We start from the raw sequence: 20,206 nt of genomic DNA, 5'->3' as shown, positions 1-20,206 counted from the left end.
ACAGATTTTGCTCAGGCGAACGGGCGAGCCGATGTTCGCGACAGCAAAGTGGTTCACGTTTAACCCTCTTGTCCAGCTGTTCCGATCCCTGAATTTTTTTTTTTTATTGCTATAGCAATACTGCGCTAGGTTTCGAGCCGTGGTGTGGTCCCGGCGGAGGCCACGTTTCTAAGGACGGCATTTTTCCCAACCCCAACAAACTTGGTGCCGTTGCTGAGTTTCCGAGGCCAACCTCCTTGAAGAAGCTCCGCAGCTTTGTTGGCATCTGTTCCTACTTTCGACACTTCATCTTGAATTTTGCCTCTATCATCGCCCTTTTAACCCAGCTGCTTACTGGCAGCTCCGACCTATCCGCTTGGACGCCACCCTGTGATAACGCCTTCGATACTTTACGCCACCTTTGGTTTCGCCTCCTATTCTCCGCCACTGATTCAACTGCGCCAACTGAGATTCGCACTCACTCAGCGGTATTGGGCTAAGTGGCAATCATCAGCCAACGAAAACCTGGTTTTCGCGAGTATGTGCATGGTGGGGCGTAAGCCTGCCGGCCCTTGACGAAAACGTTCCTGTGGGATCCAATGGTGCTGGAGGGCTGTATTCTGATCGCACGCCTACATCTCAAAGGGAAAGCCCAAGTTGCCAGCGTCCGCCAGATTGGCCAAGTCATGTCTCGCGACATCACACAGTCCGATGACACGTCAATGGTCGGCCTTAAGAGGTTGAAGCTATTGCTGACTACAGGTGTAATTTGCCTTGCGGGTTCTGTCGGAAATCGCTCCACGGTAGCGCCACTTAAATAATAAATAGCGTTCACTAATAAATCACGCATAACCACACGTTATAGATAATAGTCACTACGTTTGTTACCATCTAGATTCCAGATCCGAGTCCTGCAAGAAAGTTAAAAGAAGGCGTGAAACTTCTTTCCTACAAGACCTGTTTCCGCACCGCCACTATCATACGCCAGCGTGTTGGAGAAGTTGGCCGCTGTCTTGGTGGTTGTCTAAGCCTGACCCTCCACAGCTACAAGTTCCTCCTGAGCAGCTCGATGCAACTGGGCTTCCTGAATAAACGCACCCCCATAGTATAATCAATGCGAGAGCATACCTAAATTCCTTTCCTCAATGCCTTGTCGCCGGCAAACTACCACCTGCCCGAGCCACGTCCATGATTTTTACGGCGAAAGCCTTTAATGGCTCATACTGTCGTTCGCAGGTGTCACACTTTGCGGCTCTAAGTCACGTGATGCCACCCAAGATTAAGGCCACCATAGGTCACGGTGGGCCACCCTGGGTCAGAAACAAACGCTGTGCAGATCCTGCTTTATATATTCGCGCTAACGAACTGCAGTAGAATAAGTTAGGGTTGAGTGTAAGCGCGCTACTAGTCCGTGCGGAGGACAAAAGAGTGTTGTAGGAATAAAGAGGTGCACGAAATTGGAGGTAGAATGGGATATTCCTCCTCCAAGCTCACGCGGTATCTGGTGCGAGATGCAGCGCAAGAAACGTAGAGGCGCTGTCGGTGTTTTCACATGCTTCCATGATTATCTGCAGCAGGCTTGCAAGAGAAGCGATGGCTGAACTCGTACCGCATGCTTTGTGTTAGCATCGCATCATGAAGAGTGACGCACTTCTGGAGAACGTTGAGGAGAGATAGCGGGCTAAACTTGGGGTATAGTCGTGACCAAAAGTAGTATGTAACGCGCAGCCAGTGACGGAACTCGGGAAAACTGCAGCGAAAAGCCATCTAGAGGCAGCGACAGGGACACCGACAGCGACATGTGTACGCCGATAAAATGGGGCACCGCGACTGTCTTCATCCAAGATAGCTGTTGCTAGATGGCGTTGAAATGCAGTTTTCTCGAGCTCATCTACTGGCAGTTGCCTGTTGTATACCACATTTACTCCTGACTGTAAGTTAATATCAGCCAGAAAGGTGCGAATCAATCGACCGCACAAAAGGTAACCGAGCTGGCTATAAAGGTGCCTAACTGATGCCACGTAATTTCTAGCGACCAAAAAATGCACGCGCGTAGAAAGTCCGTTCACGCCGTTTATTCTCGTATTGTTCCTTTCGTGGCAGCAATCACCAGTGTTTACGGTGAGACATGCAGCGAAGTTTCAAAATGAGGAGTCGGGAAGCACGGGACCACCGCTGCTGGCATGCGCTTTGTGTGAATACCTGCATGCAGCGGTCCCGCGCGGCCAGTACAGTGCTGCCGCTGCTGTTGTTGCTTGCCTGTGCGGGTGCGTGCATGTTTATTGGCGTGGTCACTCAGAGGTCAGTGCGGGGCCGCGTCTTGACGTAGATGATGAGCACAATGACCATGGCGAAGGTGACGATGACCGGCACCACGACGGAGAATATCTTCTCCTGGATCTCGCTCATATCCTTGCGGCGCTCCTGCTTGGCCCGCTGCGACAGTCGGGGCTTGTTCTTGTTGCGGCTGCCCATTCCTGCACAGCAGAAGCAACGCGCACGTGTCAGGACGGCCGCCGCTCCGCGCAGTGTGTGTACTCACGCTGCTACTACTGAGAAGACCCGCTTCGCTTTTTCGCCCAGCTGGAACCTCAGCTGGTCGACGACGTCTTCGCGTGGCTCGCGATTGGCGCGGCCGCAAAGGAACCGCGTTTCTCCGCAAAATGGCCACACAACAAACATGCGACAAAATGTTCTACGAGGGTGGACGCGTGAAACGTCGTCGTCTTCGTTTACCCAGAATGACCGCGCACGTGTCCGCCATGGCACATGCGGGCCACGGGCATTGGAGTTTCATTTCTTGTTCGCGGAAAACGACAAACGGAGGACGGCGCTTCTGTCAAGCGTCATATGTTGCAACTAAATATATGAACGCATGAGAACGATAAATAAATACTTAAAAATTTGCAAAACCCGTTCACTTGTAGTTACTTCAGTTCATAGAAAAAGTGGAAAGAAAAACCACTATAATTTCTAAATAGCTCCGTTTAGGTTACTGTGCAGCAACCCAGGTAACGAGGTTTTTGTTGGGGAAGTTGAAAGAAAACGGTGGTGGTGGTAGTGGTGGACAACGTTTGTTCGCGCCTATTTACAAAGAGAGTGGGGACTGCACGTGGCCCTAAAACCTATGTTGCTACGCAGAGCCACCTACTACATGCTGCAAGATTTGGTTGAAGTGAGCTGTTGCGGAGTCTGCATGCTAACCAACTGAATCCGTCCACATTCTGGTCTAATTTGTCATGTCGGCTGGTCTGAATTCCTCATTGTCTGCGCCGTATCATTGTACCGTAGCTCGGTATGTGCACATCACAAAGCTGCACAACAGGCTTGTGGGAGAGCGCGGGCAAAACCTTATGTACTTGCACTCGAACTTCGAAGTCGAGAAAAGTACTAAAGGAAGCAATTTCTTATATAGCGCTGACAAACCAATCTGATTACGCTTTACATCGACTGCATTGCATGCGAATATCCGTCTTTTTTTAAATATAGGTTCTTAGTGCAAAAATATAATTGTTTACATATTTCTGAGTCAAATACGCTTAATAAAAGTGCGCTCTCAGTTCTTTAGAAAGCTTCCGGTTATCGTATATCTAAATAAATTAAGAGAGAGCAGTGTAAGGAACATCAACCGTTGTAAATTTCTTGACGTTTTACATCTATATCCTACAGCCGCGCGAGCCAACAACATTACGTGTACATATAGGACTTTACGTGTACAATAGGACCCCATGGGGTACTTTACATGAACTTGACCGAAGGAATCGAATCGAGGGTAAGGTAGGAAGATAGAGAAGAGGGCGAGTCGCTTTTCTCGGAAACAGCTGTCTGCGGCATGCCAGTTGGTACAGCCATGCACGCTTACCAAATAACGCTACGCCTGTGGCGAATCTGAAGTATAAAGATGTCAGGCGGATTTTGCAGCATACTATTACCAGTGTTTGCCGATATTACTGAACAGCTAGGTGAATGATGTATTAATTAAGCTGCTTAACTAAATTCTATAGTAGTGATTAAGTTGGCGAATTTATCTAGAGAATGTCGGCGCAACGTAGGCAGCACAAGAGAAGAAGACTAATGGAACACGTGCGCATGTGCAACCTTCGCAAACGCGATTACCTTCACCGCTCAACAAACTTTGGCCATCCTGCACATATTTCGAAAAGCACGCACGCAGTTGTGGTGCGCGCACAGCAAAGCCCACCAGTGCATTGTCATGCGTGACACACACGCCATGTGACTAGCCCGGTCTTACAAGCAATGTGGTGGTCGCCGCCTATCAGCATGTATGTATGTATGTATGTATGTATGTATGTATGTATGTATGTATGTATGTATGTATGTATGTATGTATGTATGTATGTATGTATGTATGTATGTATGTATGTATGTATGTATGTATGTATGTATGTATGTATGTATGTATGTATGTATGTATGTATGTATGTATGTATGTATGTATGTATGTATGTATGTATGTATGTATGTATGTATGTATGTATGTATGTATGTATGCATGCATGCATGCATGCATCTATGTATGTATGTATGTATGTATGTATGTATGTATGTATGTATGTATGTATGTATGTATGTATGTATGTATGCATGCATGCATGCATGCATGTATATGTATGTAGGTATGTATGTATGCATGCATGCATGTATGTGTGTATGTATGTATGTATGTATGCATGTATGTATGTATGCATGCATGCATCTATGTATGTATGTATGTATGTATGTATGTATGTATGTATGTATGTATGTATGTATGTATGTATGTATGTATGTATGTATGTATGTATGTATGTATGTATGTATGTATGTATGACGCTCGAAGGCCTTCACAAAGATCGAGGTTCCAGAGACACCTTGTCAGCTACTAGGCTCTCAGGCTCTGCGCGCGCCCTACCAACAAACATCGTTCTCCTCAACAGCACCTAGCGCCTCATCTTCTTTGCGGCCGTTACAATTTCCCCCTGCGCAGCCGAAGCCCACTGGGGGAGTTACGCAGTCTCACGAGGGTTCCAGGGCTTCAATCGGCAACTTGAGAAATTTCTGTCCACGGCGAACGGCGATCTGTCGCAGTTAGACGCGCAATCTCGTAGGTGACGTCACCGATGAGGATGACAACGACTTAAGGTCCATCGTAGTGCGCAACAGTTTCTAGTGAAGGCTACGCCGGCGAAGCGGTCGCCAAAGCCAGACCACATCACCCGGAGCGTAAGTAACATGTCGACAGTGTTCATCGCAGTGTGCCTTGAAGCGTTCTTGAGAAGCTACAGTCCGCAAGCGGGCAATTCGCCGAGATGCTTCGGTGAGGCACAGGGTCTCTGCAATGTAGGAATCGTCACTGACTGAGAATGGCAAGATTGCGGTGGACGGGCGTATAAAAGAAAGAAAGGGCTATAGCATGTCGTTTAATGCGTCGCAGTGTTAAAAGCGTAGGTAAAAAAAGGCAGGATGGTGTCCTAGTTCTAGTGATCCGCGACCACGTACACTGACGGCATATTGGTCAACGTTCGGTTTATGCGCCCACTCAAGCAGGGTGATAGGGCGTCGAGTGGCGAAAGGTTGTTGCGCAGAGACGCAGGAGTTCTTCGACAACATCCGCAGTGAACTGACGGCCGCGGTCACTTATAATAATCCGTAGTGGCCCGTTGCGTAAGATGACCGAGCGCAGCAGAAACATGCACACCTGGTATGCTGTAGCCTATGGAATAGCGGCCGTTTCGCAGTACCGAGTTAGATAATCGGTGCAAACGACAATCCAGCGGTTACCAAAGCAAGACTTTGGAAACGGACCCAGCAGGTCGATGCCGACTTGCCCGTAGGGTGCGTTCGGAGGTGATAAAGGGTGCAGCAACCCAGCAGGAGCAACAGTAGGACTTTTGTGGCGCTGGCACTGCGTGCAACTGGCCACGTATCGTTCAATGGTCGATCGCAGCTTAGGCCAATAAAACCGCTCTTGAGCACGGCGGAGCGTGCGAGCCGATCCGAGATGACCAGGGGTGGGGTCGTCGTGCAATACACGCAAAACAGATGAATAAAGGCTTTTAGGAACTATGAGTAGTAGTCGTGCGCCCACTGGAGAACAGTTCTTCTTCTACAGGAGATCGTCGCGTACACAAAAACGGCCAGTAACCCGACGGGTCTGCGCGGAGTTGAAGTGAGGTTGGAGACCGAGATCTTTTTCCTGTTCCTGTTTAAAAACTTGAACGTCTGGAAACTCTACAACCAGGACAGAAATGTAATTGTCGAAATTGTCGGCGTCGCACTCGGTGGTGGCTAGGGAAAGCCGCGAAAGGCAGTCTGAGTTGACGTGCCGCTAGCCGCTTTTGTAGACAACGTCGAAAGTATACTCTTGGAGGTGAAAGACCCAATGTGCAAGACGACCACAAGGATCCCCAGGATTTGCCAGCCAGCAGAGTGAGTGGTGGTCAGTGATAATGGTGAATGGCTGTCCGTGTAAATATGAGCGGAACCATTGCATGTCGAAGACCATGCACAGCAAGGCACTCCTGCTCCGTGACCGTGTAGTTCCGATCAGGCTTGCTGAGAGAACGGCTTGCATACGCGATAACATGTTCTTGTCCGTCGCAGCGCTGAACGAAAATAGCCCCAATGCCAACACCACTTGCGTCCGTGTGGACTTCTGTGGGTGCGGCAGGGTCGAAGTGGCATAGAACAGGATGCGATGTCAACAGAAACTTCAGCTGACGAAAAGAGGCTTCACACTCGGTGGTCCGTTCGTAGGAAGCGCCCTTGTGTAGCGGACATGTCAGCGGGCCGGCGATGTCAGCAAACCGGTATATAAAACGACGGAAATAAGAACATAACCCAAGGCAACTGCTGAGCTCTTTGACAGTCTTGGGTGGTTTGAACGACTCAACTGCCGCTGTTTTCTGAGGGTCAGGCAGTCGACGAGGTGTCCCATCACCAATGCCTGGCGCTCGTCAAACCGGCACTTCTTGGAATTGAGTACGAGGCCAGCGTTACGCTAACAGTTCAAGACAATAGCTAAACGTTCGTAATGTTCATTGAAGGTCCTCCCAAATATCGTCCAGGTAAAACATGGAAATGTCCCACTTCAAACCGCGCAACAATGTGTGTGTGCGCGCGTGTGTGTGTGTGTGTGTGTGTGTGTGTGTGTGCGTGCGTGCGTGCGTGCGTGCGCGTGTGTGTGTGCGTGCGTGCGTGCGCGCGTGTGTGTGTGTGTGTGTGTGTGTGTGTGTGTGTGCGTGTGCGTGCGTGCGTGTGTTGCGTGTGTGTGTGTTGCGCGTGTGCTGTGCGTGTGTGTGCGCGTGTGTGTCACACGCGCGGGTGGGGCTGCTTCAACCTTGGGCGGATTTGGCACCGATAAAATCCTGCCAAACTAAGTTCCACTAAACGTTTCACAGATTAATTCGGACTTCTGTTGTCGCTGCGAAAGAACTGCGTCATGATGATAGATGGTTAACATCGCCTGCCATAGTAGATGACGGCGGACATGTACGATAGCAGGAGGGCAGCCCGCAAGCAACCCCTGGCAATGTCAGCAAGTAGTTCGGGACTCACATTATCTGATACCAGGTGATCGCGTCCCCGCGTACTTGGTTAATCTTGCTGTGAGATCCTATCTGTGTTCTGCCACGCCTTGGGAACTTTTCATGCAAATTCCTGTTTATTTTTGCTCAATATCAGAATCGTGCGATGATGTTATTGGTGCCTTAATCTTTCGACTATGTCGGGAGGCATGGAGAGGTGTCTAAGTACGATTTCTCGATGCTGCAGTAACCTTGGAGGCGACAATTTTCACGTCATCCTCACTCTGTGTGCAAGGAACGCTTTTGATTTGTATGCATTATTGAACCTAGAGTATCGTTCGGCTCAAATTCGGCTACCCTCTTCAACAAAGTTTCGTTCTGATATGTCAGGGATTTTTTGGCAGAGGAAAGGTTTCCAATTTCGTTTCGGATCTCTAACGTTTGTTCAGCATTTCGATGGAGGAGAAGCCCGTCATGCACTGCAGCATTCATAGCTGCAATATCGGGTTCTTAGATCCCTATTTTAGTCTAACAGCGCGAAAAACAGGGACAGAAGAGGAACACAAATGATAGGTCTGGCGCATTGTTTTTTATGCTGTTTCTACTTTACTTATGATGGACCACAGACTAGCCCACAGCAAGATTTTGATCGACTGTATCATGAATAAGAATATAGGATAAGACTAACCTGCAAAGGAAAGTCGAGAGCGTAGAAAACGTCCTTTCAGTCGCAACCACTGCTGGCCAGTGGGAACAGTGTGGCGACGCTGTCGCTTTTAACCAGGCAGATTATGGCATGCGGCCCACGGTGGCGCTGATAGGGTTTGTATAGATAGTCCACGCCTGCAGACTGAGCAGGTAGTCGCACGTGCTGGTTTGCCAAAACAGTTCAGGAGACAACACCGTTGGCGAAGGAAATGCGCCGCCCACTGGATGACGGGACAAATAGAAAGTGGAGGCCACCGGAACCTGCAAAGGAGAGTCGACAGATTAGAAAACGTCATTGCGGCTGTATCCTCTGCTGCTCAGAGAAACGGCTCTGGCGGTCGGGCGAGTTGCCATCGAAGAAAGAACGTCTTCTTTGGACATGTCATGGTTCTGCCCATCAAAACATCATCTACCAGTTCACCTTCCATAAGGTCTGTGTGGGATTGGTACTGGCTATACTACGCAAACTTCAGCAAGGAAGGCAACATTCCCTAAAGCAGAACACTCAGCGACGGTGGAACGTATTTCCATCACCGCAGTGTGGAACGTGAACACCCAGGACCCCTGTTTAAAAGAATAAATAAATAAGCCATGAGCCATCGAGCAGAAAATGTTACACTAAGCATTCCTTTGAGTGGTATGAAATACTGGACAAGTGAAGTTTTCAACTTTGAAAACGCAAGTTTTTCATATCGGGAGATATCACAATAACAAAGTCATTGTGTCGCATTAGCGTTTACCATATGACGCGTACTTTTTCCCACATGCACGGTAGGCAAAAAGGCGACAAGCTTTGCTACCCGTTTCCCTTTGTCGGGACCGTCAGCAGACCTTCTAGTTACCATATAGCGGTGAGGCTCCGTAGCCACTCTCGCGCCAGTAAATGGACCGGGCTCGAGCCCGGTCCATTTACTTTTTCGACCGGTAGTACGCGCGTGCACGCTTGCCTTTGTGTGAATAAATTTTAGAATGAAAACTGTATTATCGGCGAGGCGCGATGATACTTGAGCATGCGCAGTACTTAGCTTGCATGACCTCGGAGAACCAAGACGATGCTTGCTGTACACAACGGGAGTTCAAGGTCAAATGTGAGGATCTATATGTCCTTGAGGTTTAGCATGGAAGAAGTCGAGCGTGCGCTCTGAAAATGTATATTAGGGAAGCCAGAACAGCTGATATCTTACGTCAGCCGGCCAGGTATCGGATGAGGTAAATATTAAGGAATAAAACATCGAAGCAAATTTCATGGTAAGCGCAAAACCGACCACCACCTGCCACCAAGTCTGCACCCAGTAAACAGTCTATATCTTGATTTTTACCATTTTAATAGTTGAAAGGTCTCTGTGACGTCAAAAGCGAGGTAGCGGGCACGTAAGGCTTGCAAAGAGATCGATATACTCGTAGTTCTTTCATTCATGTCGTCACTGAGGTTTCTATTAGGGAGGCTTGTCTAGGAGCCAGCAATATTCAGCCGTTATTGCGTTTTCTATACGGCGGGCTGGTCTAGTATGAATATACATTTTTTTTATATTCATCCATGACGTTCCTGTGCTAACGTACGCGGGTCTAAGCGCGCTGGTCTAGTAGTAGATACGCTTTTTTTTTTTTCATCAATGGCATACCTGTGCTATCGTAGGCGGGTCTAGGAGTCGATACATCAGCAGGTTTCATTTTCATTGAAGTCGTTATTTCGGTTCCTATAGGGCAGGCAGGTCTAGGAGTCAATAAATTAGCAGTTGGTTCATTCATGCCCTCATTGCGGTTCTCCTATAGAACGGGATAGCCTAGGAGTCGATACAGTATACTAGTTTTTTTCATTCATCCTGTCACTGCTGTTCGTATGGTCTAGGAGTCGTTATCAGTTTTTAAAGCATTAACTCTACTGCGTTCATTTGAGAGTTTCACGTTATTCCACTTCCTGCACATAGCAGCTCAAGCATTCCACAAATGGCGCCACTTACTTGTGCGTCACTTGTTTTATCTCACGCTGTGCAGCAAACATCTACGTCTTCATCGTCGTGCACATGCACGACAGCTCTATGCTATCGCCGCAGCCGATTACGCCTCATGTACAACTGTAACACACTCTCACGCTGTGCAGTGTAAATACTGTTGTCTTAATCAAATTCCATCTGCAAAACAATTTCGTGCAGTGCATTGAACATCACCATCTTCATTATTCCCCATCAGCGCCGCTGCTTCATCTAACCCTGGTAAATATAGGGTGCCTCGATGCGCACGCCCGCCTCCGCGCGCGTCGAAGGCGCGACCATCGAGGCACCCTACGCACGGTAACCGTGCCAGACAGGATGCCGAGGCCGTCGAACAACGAAAAGCCAAACTAGCCCGTTGCTGATAAGCTTGCCAAGCACGGAAGCAAACCAAAATCGAAGCGGCAACAGCGACTGCGGCTACGGCTGATTGCTAAAGTTCGTGAAACAGGGTTGGAGGATAGTTGAACGTCTACTATTTTTATTCCTGCCGTCACTGCGGTTCTTATATGGCGGGCGGGTCTAGGAGTTTACACACTAGCAGTTTCTTCACCATGCCCTCACTGCGGTTCCTATATAGTGAGCTTGCATGACGCGATGCATGTTGGTCAGTTCGCAAGTTGTTGCCCTTGCCAGCAGACGACGCAGAACAACCAGGCTTCCTCGAAATCGAATGCCTCGTCGTTTTCAATGGTATGTCAAGCAAACAGGCGGTTGCTTACGGCCCCACGTGCATGCAAGATGTTGGCAGATCCCACAGGGACGTATGCGCCGACGATGTGCCCGCAAGATCGGGCGCGCTATGAGGACAATGCAAAGTGTGCGGCGTAGACCCGTTCACACAAAGCGCAGTGGGTCTGGTCTTGAGCCATGAGTTTCTAGTTCTGATGACTAGTTTGGTGCTTGCCCGGATTGGCGTCGATCTCTGGTCTATTGGTTTTTGCGAGCCATCCGCGTCTGCGTCGCTTAGAGAGCTCATTTGCCTTCTCGCACTCCTGCAGGCGTATTCTTGGAATCTTGAAGAAACCTCTGTCGGTTCGTCACGTCATCCGTTTCTGCGCTTTGCTTTGGGTTCGGCTGTTACAGCCCTACAAAGCAGTGTAACACCGCGCCAACACCGTCTACGCGTATGGCGTAGACGGTGCAAACGTGACTGTGTTGCACGTGCGGTGGCTGCAAAGGGCGATAACATGACAGACATTTTACTCGATGTACTAACAGTTTTTCATTCACGCCGTCACAGCTGTTCTGATAGGGCAGACCGGTCTATAGGAGTCGATACAGTTTGATCTCCCCAAGTCCATCTCACTAACTGACAGCCGGCCTGTGGGCGCTTCAGCCACAGCACTCACCACCTTACTAAAGCCCACCATCTTGAACTCTTTCTATCTCAAACAGAGCACAACTACAAGCTGGTCTTATTGGTGCCTGGGAGACATCCCTGATAGTGAGCGCGCTCATGCGCTAGCCTGGGAATTCTCCAGACGTGCCTCCGTGTTTGGCTCTGCCGACTTCTCCATCATTTTCATTCACCTGTCACCTTTTCAAGTTTCAACATGCTGACCACACTATCCTCCACCCCCTCCCACTCTCTCTCGGCAACAGACCGTCGTCTTGTGCCAGCTTCAGACTGTACTTTCCCGACCTACCCTCTGTCAGCCCCGACGTCAGCAGCCGAAGCGGTGACCACTACATACCTCGGAATAAGGGCTGCAACCAGGAGGCATACATTTCATTTACTATAATAAAGACGTTACGCTCTCTTAACGAAAGTTGGGAAACGTGTCGGTGTTAGCGCCTTTTCGTTTTCCGAAAAGTTGCCCAATCTTGTAAAAGCAGTGAACAATGCCAAGAAAAGTGACACATACTGCTCACAAAACGAAACACCCGACTTTTTGTACACTGGCAAAGTATTGTATTCTATACTCCGCTGAACTTTTCGGCAAGATACGTATATAATTTTCTGCTGTCTATTAGGATAGACTAAGGAAGCACCAGTACAACCTGAAAACCATGTCCTTGGGAAGCATTGCGTAGTGTGTTTCTGTCAACCTATATTTACAAGGGCTGAGATGCTGCAGAATCAGAAAGAAAAGTTAGAAAGAGAAATAATTGAAGCAAAAAAAAAAAAATGAAACCAAGTAACGACTGTGTGATCCCATAGTCAGTGGCGCAATCAAAAAATGAAGTTGTTTGCCTGAATACGCAAAATTAGACAAGATATCAGCGTGGCTGCTGGACTACATCTTTATCAAGGCTTCTATTTTGTGAATTCTTTTGTGTTTTGTATACATATTCAGCAATCACTGTCCATCAGTTGAAAGTCAGCTCCATAGTGTTCGTCTCCGCTATAATTTCCGCTATAACAACCTATATATCCCCAGTTCTCCCCTTGCGAGGCTCGCATTTTTAAGCGAAAGCCTTTAACAGCTAATGAGTGGCTTCCGCAGAAAGTGTGCGCGTGATGTGTCCGCGAGATTCCGCGGGACATCAGTGGGGTTCTGGTATACATGTAGTGACCGATAGTTATAGTTAGTGATAGATAATGACAGTCAGTGATGAGAGGGAGAGAGGATTTCTATCCCTTCCCTCCCTCTCTCTCCCCTCTCATTCTTCATCCCTTCCCTCCCTCCCTATTTTTAGAGAGGGAGTAGAGCGAGGAAAAGAGACTCTCATCCTCTCTCGCGCGCGCGAGGGATCTGAGGCGTTCCAAGGATCGCAGCAGGGCGGCCAAAAGGCATTTTTTTTTTTTCTGAACCGATGGGGGGGGGGGGGGGGTAATAAATAATTTTTGCTATCGTCAAAAACGTTCCTCATTAGTTTTTTACTAGCTTCGACTACTCGGTACGTGCAAAGGAAAAGCATTTAATGCGTATCAGAACAACCTTCAATATTTTCGTAACACTATCTTACAATATTGCACAGTTGCCTCACAGTTAAAACTGATATCTCAGAAAGCAAGATTTGATTCTAGAGCGTCACACACGCAGAAAAGACGCCGAGTAGATCAGTTCTTAATATTCCTTAGATTAGGTTTTTCTCGCGGTGAAAAGAAAAGCCCGTGATATATCAAAAATCATGCGGACCATTCGTGTGCAGCAACGGCAAGCACTGTATTCAAACATGGGATTCTTAACTACTGGATGCAAACAAAGGACAAATTTCACGCACAAAAAAATATTGATTCGCGTCCAAGGGTTCGATCATCCCCACCCTAGCGGCGTGAGGTGACGGAGCGAAAACAGTGAAGTGAGCGCTGGTGCAAAATTCAACGTAACACCCGGCGCATTCGGAGCGGCAAATGATGAGCGCACTGGCTCCCTATAAGCAGCGTTCCTAGTCGTAGACCGAATGCTTCTACTGCCGGGTAGGAGAAAATTCATAAATTTCAGAACCGAGGCAACACGTTAAGCCAACAGACGCCAGATGCGACTATTATATGAAGGCTGCTTATGTTCCGACCTGCGTATCACTACCGGGATCCAGAGCACAAGCTATTTTTCGCACTCAACGAGGTCATGTTGCAGGTGTTATTCTAAATTTTGCAGCCATGCACTACGTTTTTTTTTTTTTTTTGTTGTTGTTGTTGCCACATACGCGGTTTCTTCGACCATGGATTCATAATACCAACAAATCAATTGGTAATTTTTTTGGGACACTCTGTTGTTTGCCCTGGAATTTTCGAAGGAAATGCCATAGCTGAAGAGCTGATTTCTCGGTTCATTTAATTATTCAGTTGAACAAAACGAAACAAAATATTACTTACTAAATACAGTAATCAAAGATCCTGGCTGAAGCGCTTCAACGCATTAAACTCCGGTATTTATTTTCAACCTTCGCTTATTCTGAGGCAGCCGGTATATACGACCGATATGGGTCGAATACTGACGGTACGGGGAGAAACTGGACAGCAGTCAGTCAGCAATCACGATCACTTTTGAATGTTATATATTCAGAAACATGAGAAATGTCGCTACAGCCATCGAGATATTGCGAGAAAAGTCGAAGCACATGCGCTTTCTCGATGCGTCAACTCCCCTGCCGCTCAGCCTGCTCACAATCAATCGACACAATCAATCGACGGCACTCGTCTCTAGTATTGGAGGATAACAAACCTTGGCGCACATCTCGAGCAGAGGCAAAGAACACTATGGACTACAACATTATGGACCAAGCAATCAGATATAAAGCGCTAAACGTTTGCTGCGTTCCTTCGAGCCTGACTGAACGAAATGCGTAGTCGCTACACAAGAGAGACCACCGCGCTGTTATCAACCAAGGTCGTGGGTTCGACTACTGACGTGGCAGGCCGGATGATCAGAGACTGCCTGTCGCTTTTCAAGGATGCATAAGAAGAAAGGTATAACAACTTATCTACGACAGCAGGCGGACACCGGAGTGCACGACACGCTCCGATGGTGTTATAGAACTATAGAGCGATGTCACTCACCAAAGTATTCCCCACAGTACACGCGTGGCACGCAGTGAGCGAGCGCAGCTGCAAGTCCCACTTGGCCACTTTCGCGCAGATGCGACGTGGCGCAGCTGCCGCCAAACGACGCTGGAAGCGCTCTTACGCATAACGAGTTCGTTCGGAGCTCCGCACATCACACGTTGGTTGTGGCCAACATGGCGAAGTGTATAGAGGAACGATGTAAACGACGCAATAATCACACGGAGAGGTCGGTAGCCCGTTGTCTGAGGGGGCTGGGGAAAGCGCGATGACGACGGCCGTACAGACGCTGCCTGCGCCGCCGCTCACCGAAGCCAGCTGTGCCGTTCGTCACTCAAGAGCGCGCGTCACAGAAGCCGAGTTTGTTCGGTGGTTCGATGCACATTACATTGTGCGCGTCCCATCCGTCAACGTCACTGCGGCGACTTTGCCGAAGCGCGTACTGAGGTCACGTCAGCTTCCCCGCTCTTGGTGACAGTATACAGTGCGGAGAAAATCTGCTGTGCCTAGGGATTCCGAATATCGCTCATGTTGGTTTACTGCCCTATGGCCAGTCACAATAGGACTGCTCATTGGAGGGTCAAATTCTAAAGTTAAGCTCAGCTAATTTGGTCATCTGATGAGAAGAGAGGAGTCGCTGGAGGAAGATTTGACGTTGGGAAAGGTTGAGGGTCACCGGAGAAGGGGTAGGTAGCGAACGCGATGGTTTGATGGCATCCTCGAGGCGCTGCAGATGAAGTTGTGTGATGTTAGGAAGATAGTGAGACTGGAAAGCGTGGCGTGATATGGTCTATAGGGTCACGAAGAGTCGGACACGACTGAACTGAACTTACTGGTTTACTGCGCTAATATATTAGGCCGTATACAGTGCACTCTTGAAATCAACTATGGCAGTCTGTCAGGTGCATCATGCTGATCTCCAACTCAAGAGCATAACCTCTTCAAGGTATCCCGTGGACAGCAGAAATTGATCTCATAGGAGCGCATTCGTCGCCCAATGGTAGGTGTCATAAATGTACTATACGAGCGTTGGGGCGCGCAAATCACAGACGCCCAGTTGTGTTGAGTGCTGCTTCATTGCTCTTACCTTTTCGACAAGCTAACTCTGTAAGCCGAGCGACACCGATGGAGATCATCCTGCTGATTCAAATGAAAACAAATACGCGCTATTGCATGTTGCCGCGCCGCTGTCTCTTTTGATTGAAGGGACATATCGATAGGTGCGCAGCGCAGCGTATCCTAATGCAAATAAAAATTGAGAATTTAGATTTGCGTGTAGCGGAACCATGGCAAAACACTCCAGAACATACACATTGACGAGGAGGGCTGTTACTTGGGAAGAGACTACGATGAAATGCAACTGAGCGTGCATGCCGCATACATGTTCTCAAAACCGAGCAGATAATTTGATAGGCGTTTTTTAAACATTCCTGCTTCCGCGCCGCGGCCCTTGGCGCCGGGCGTTCGCTCGAGTTTACGAACATTGCATTGTGGATGGATGGATAACTTTTATTGTCCGCCGGAAATGGAGGCTCCCTACTCCCCACCCCCGGCACGCTGGCCTAGAGGACGTGGGCCGGAGCCTCCTCGACTAAAGGCTAACAAATAGATTTTGTCTCTTCGTGGCCTCGGCCCCCAGGCGGATGGCTCATTGCTGCCGAGCGGGGTCTTAGCTCCGCAGCAGGGCTTCTCAGCTCTCTCTGTTACTGATATTTTCCTCGACTCCAGGGGAGTCGACGCATTCTCATATAATGTGGTCGAGGGTACCCATCACCTCACATGCTTTACAAATATCATTTACACGTTCCCCTGGTAGGAACTGGGATAACGAAATTTCCAGCTTGCATTCGCCGCCATGCGTCGCCTCTGTATTACTCAGCACCGGCTGAAGAATTTGCTATAGCGCTCGCTTGCGTTGGAACGGAGGCAAAATTTGTAGTCGGCGATAGTAAAACTGCTATATAGAATTTCACGAAAGGCAGAATCTCGTCGGAAGCGGCGAGGATCCTGGCCAGCGAAGAGTTGACCCGCAAAGTCATTCCAGATCAGACTAACGCGCTCTATGGAGCAAAACGACCTGTGGCCGCACGAGATAGCCGGCTTCCGACCAGAATTGTGTAGTCAGGACGTGATGCTTCGTCTCAAACATGACATAATCGACCCGGGTTCTAGAGACGCCAAGGTACTTCTTGGCCTGGACTTGACAAAAGCCTTTGATATTGTTAAACACGAAGCGATACTCGGCGGTCTCCAAGAAATCGGGGTAGGCGCGCTAACATATGAGCACTTTTTGTCAGACAGAACTGTCTACATGAAGTTCCAAGACCTCGGCCCCATCCAAGTTAGAGAGCAGGGACGGGGCTCGGTTCTTTCCCCCGTTCCTCTTCATCGTGGCGATGAGGAGTCTCCCTGAAGCTTTGTGGAGCATAGGCCTAGTTTCAGTATGTATGCCGATGACATTAACCTTTGGATTAACCAGGGGAACGAAGCGAGCATCGAGTAGCACCTGCAGGCGACGGCTGACAATGTCGTGAACTATGCTGCCAGCAGAGGTCTCCCGTGCTCTTCGCAAAGATCGGAATTATTAGTCTATAACCCAAAGTCGCTCCGATGCAAGCGCAGCTGGAAATTAGACAATAAAGTAGAAGGGAAATCAGTTGCAAATGTAGATAAAATTAAAATATTGGGGCTATTCATTCAGGAGAATGGATATAATGACAGGACAATGAAAAAGCTAGATGTATATGCCATAAATTAAGGAAAGGAGCTCACTTAAGCGAACCCAAGCATAATTATAGTAAGCCATGAGAGCTATGCCATGCCTTTTGTAAACATCAGGTCGGAGAAGAAGAGGAAACTAGACTCGCTCACTCTCTTTATACACCGTCGAATGAGCGAGTCTAGTTTCCTCTTCTCCGACCTGATGTTTTACAAAAGGCATGGCATAGCTCTCATGGCTTACTATAATTATGCTTGGGTTCGCTTAAGCGAGCTCCTTATGGCCATATGGAATTTTGGAAAGGGTATACGATCTCGCCGGAAGAGGCAAAGATTCTAGCTAGTAGACTGCTAAACAGAAAAATTAGCCCAATTTTGACCCCTGAACACGCGAAGTTCCTGGCAAAGAGGCGGCACACGAGTTAGTCCGAGCTCTACTTCCGGGTAGGGATCACTGTGGAGCCTCCCGATTGCCGGAACATGGACGAGCCTCTGTAAAATTATTCAGAGATTGTCGAAAATTATAGGTTAAGCAGAAGACTTGCGCCACCACCAGATAAAATCTAAGCAATAAAAAGGCAGCTGCATGGGGGCGCCTGCAAGCTGGGAACTGTTGTGCCGAAGGGAGTATGGCCCGTAGCTCCTGTCACCCCTTTCGTGAACGAGAGCTGCCTGCTCCCTTGGCCGTAGCGATGAAACCGAATCAGCTTCGAAGAGATGAACACAAGGCGTCTTTATACATTATATACTGGGCATATTTACAGCAGATCGGCACGGCAGCCGAGGACTAAACGGCCGTGGAGACCACAACGCGTGCCCTGCTTGCGAGCGGTATGGCACTCGATGAACGCTCGTGTAGGTCTCGCTCTCCAGAGGCAGTGCGCTCGCGCGGAAAAGACGTTAGTACGCAAACTGTCCGATCCGGTAGCAGCACGTGACGGTGGACCGAGAGGTCCAATCAGCGAGCGCGCAGATCGCTCGCTTCAAATCTGCCGCGGTACAAAGGCGACTCGCCGCCAGGGGACCGGCGCCCGGGTGTCCGGCTTTTCAGACTTGTCTGATTATGTTGACCGCCCGATGCTTCCTGGCAATGCGTTGCTGCCTTGAGTGGCAGCACCGGAGCTGGCAAAGAGGGTATCAACAGGAGAAGCCCGACGTTCGGTTGAGTGGAATCCGGGTGGCTTGCCCGGGCACAACAGAACTTCGAAAACCTGGTATGGACATATGTCCAGATTGATGGCAAACAAGACGATAAGTGCAAGCATTGCGGCGCGAGATTGACTCTTGATCACATAATCTGGGAATGGCCTAGCTGATGCCCAGAGCAGCCTGGGAAGTACTGCTGTAGAGCGAGGTCCTTGCCCCACAGCAACAAGCCATCCGCCCAGCCAGAAGAAGTCACGAAGAGTCAGATCTATTTGCCTGCTTCTAATCGCGGAGGTCCCGGCCCCCGTCCCCGAGGCCTGGGTGCTGAGTGCGGGGAGTAGGGGGCCTCCTTATCTGGCGGAACAATAAATTTATTAATTCATCATCAGCCAGACTATACCCACTGCAGGGCGAAGGCCTCTCCCATATTTCTCCACTTAAACCGGTTCTGTGCTAGCTGCATCCACTTGACCCCCCGAAGGACAGGCCGCAGATCCGGACCATGAAAAGGAAATAACAAGAATAAGATTGGGATATGGAGCGCGTTTGACAAGCACTCGCAGATTATGACTAGCAGCTTACCGGTACCGCTCAAGAGGAAAGTATACAACAGTTGCATCTTACCTGTACTCACCTATAGAGCTGAAACGTGGAGGCTAACCAAGAGAGTTCTACTTAAGTTGAGGACAACCCAGAGGGCTATGGAACGAAAAATGGTAGGGGTAACAATTAGAGATAGGAAGCGTGCAGAGTGGGTCAGCGAAATAACTCAAGTTACCAACATTCTAGTGGAAATTAAGAAGAAATGGGCATGGGCAGGACATGTAGTGCGAAGAGAGGATAACCGATGGTCGCTTAGGATAACAAACTGGATTCCAAGAGAAGGAAAGCGTAGCAGGGGGCGGTAGAAAGTTAGGTGGGCGGATGAGGTTAAGAATTTCGCATGGGTCAAGTGGATTTATGAGTTAATCTGCTGCAAACGATAGGCCCAGTCATCGCAGTTCGCCGCTCCGCAGCGAATCATAGGGGGTGTTCACACGGCAGGAGATCGCTGCGCGTATGCATTGCACTTTTCCTCAAAACAGAAAAAAAAGTAAACCAAGGTCAGGTTTGCCGGAGATGCTTTCGCGGGTGGAGTGGATAAACTGGAACACGGTACCGGTTTGTAACATTTTCCTCGCCCAGCTCTGTGTACGAGTTCAGAGGGAAAGCGCGCAGGCCGTGATACATAAGCTATAATAAAAAAAAAATTTGCGGTAGTATAATAGGCGATTCATTATACTATATATATTACATAATAACATGTTGTTATGTTATCATAATATTACATTATTTATTATAGACTATCATCAGCTCTTTGTAGCCTCGGCGGGCTCCCTTTCAATGTATAGAGTTAATTAATCCCCCTGCGCTCCCCTCCGCCGCAAAGGGCGCGCTCATCGAGGCACCCTACTGTGCACTAAAGCCTGTCATCGTCCACGAGGATGTGGCGCCACCACGCGGGAGCTCGACAGCCTAGCAGACGACGTTCAGAGAGCATCGATCATGTCATGGCCACCGTGCTGTTGGTGCAAAGGTAAAGGATAGTGGAAGACGGACTCAAGACAACTTACGAAGCATGTGATAAGAAACTGTCACAGCGGGTAGCGTCGCCTGCCACATTGCCCATACCACGTACTTGGAAT

At 48.8% G+C, this 20,206-nt stretch overlaps 1 protein-coding gene across 2 annotated transcripts; it reads right to left on the bottom strand.

Moving 5' to 3' along the window:
* Positions 1–2,039: 2,039 nt before the first annotated feature.
* Positions 2,040–14,948, bottom strand: LOC146198229 (single-pass membrane and coiled-coil domain-containing protein 4 homolog). 2 transcript variants are annotated; one of them, XM_084593629.1, is made up of 3 exons: positions 14,655–14,925; positions 8,194–8,474; positions 2,040–2,456 (listed from the first exon to the last, which is right to left on the bottom strand). In XM_084593629.1, the coding sequence occupies exon 3, from the start codon at positions 2,452–2,454 to the stop codon at positions 2,275–2,277; it is 180 nt and encodes a 59-aa protein (XP_084449755.1). In that variant the 5' UTR covers positions 2,455–2,456; positions 8,194–8,474; positions 14,655–14,925; the 3' UTR covers positions 2,040–2,274. The 2 variants fall into 2 exon arrangements, with proteins under 2 accessions (XP_084449755.1, XP_084449756.1); XM_084593630.1 differs by lacking the exon at positions 8,194–8,474 and having other exon boundaries at positions 14,655–14,948.
* Positions 14,949–20,206: the final 5,258 nt, after the last annotated feature.

The sequence above is a fragment of the Amblyomma maculatum genome, chromosome 2, assembly GCF_055883805.1.
Source record: "Amblyomma maculatum isolate TAMU_Amacu chromosome 2, ASM5588380v1, whole genome shotgun sequence".
Lineage (NCBI taxonomy): Eukaryota > Metazoa > Arthropoda > Arachnida > Ixodida > Ixodidae > Amblyomma > Amblyomma maculatum.
Note: the sequence above shows the minus strand (reverse complement) of the source record. Positions and strands in the feature narration are given on the sequence as shown.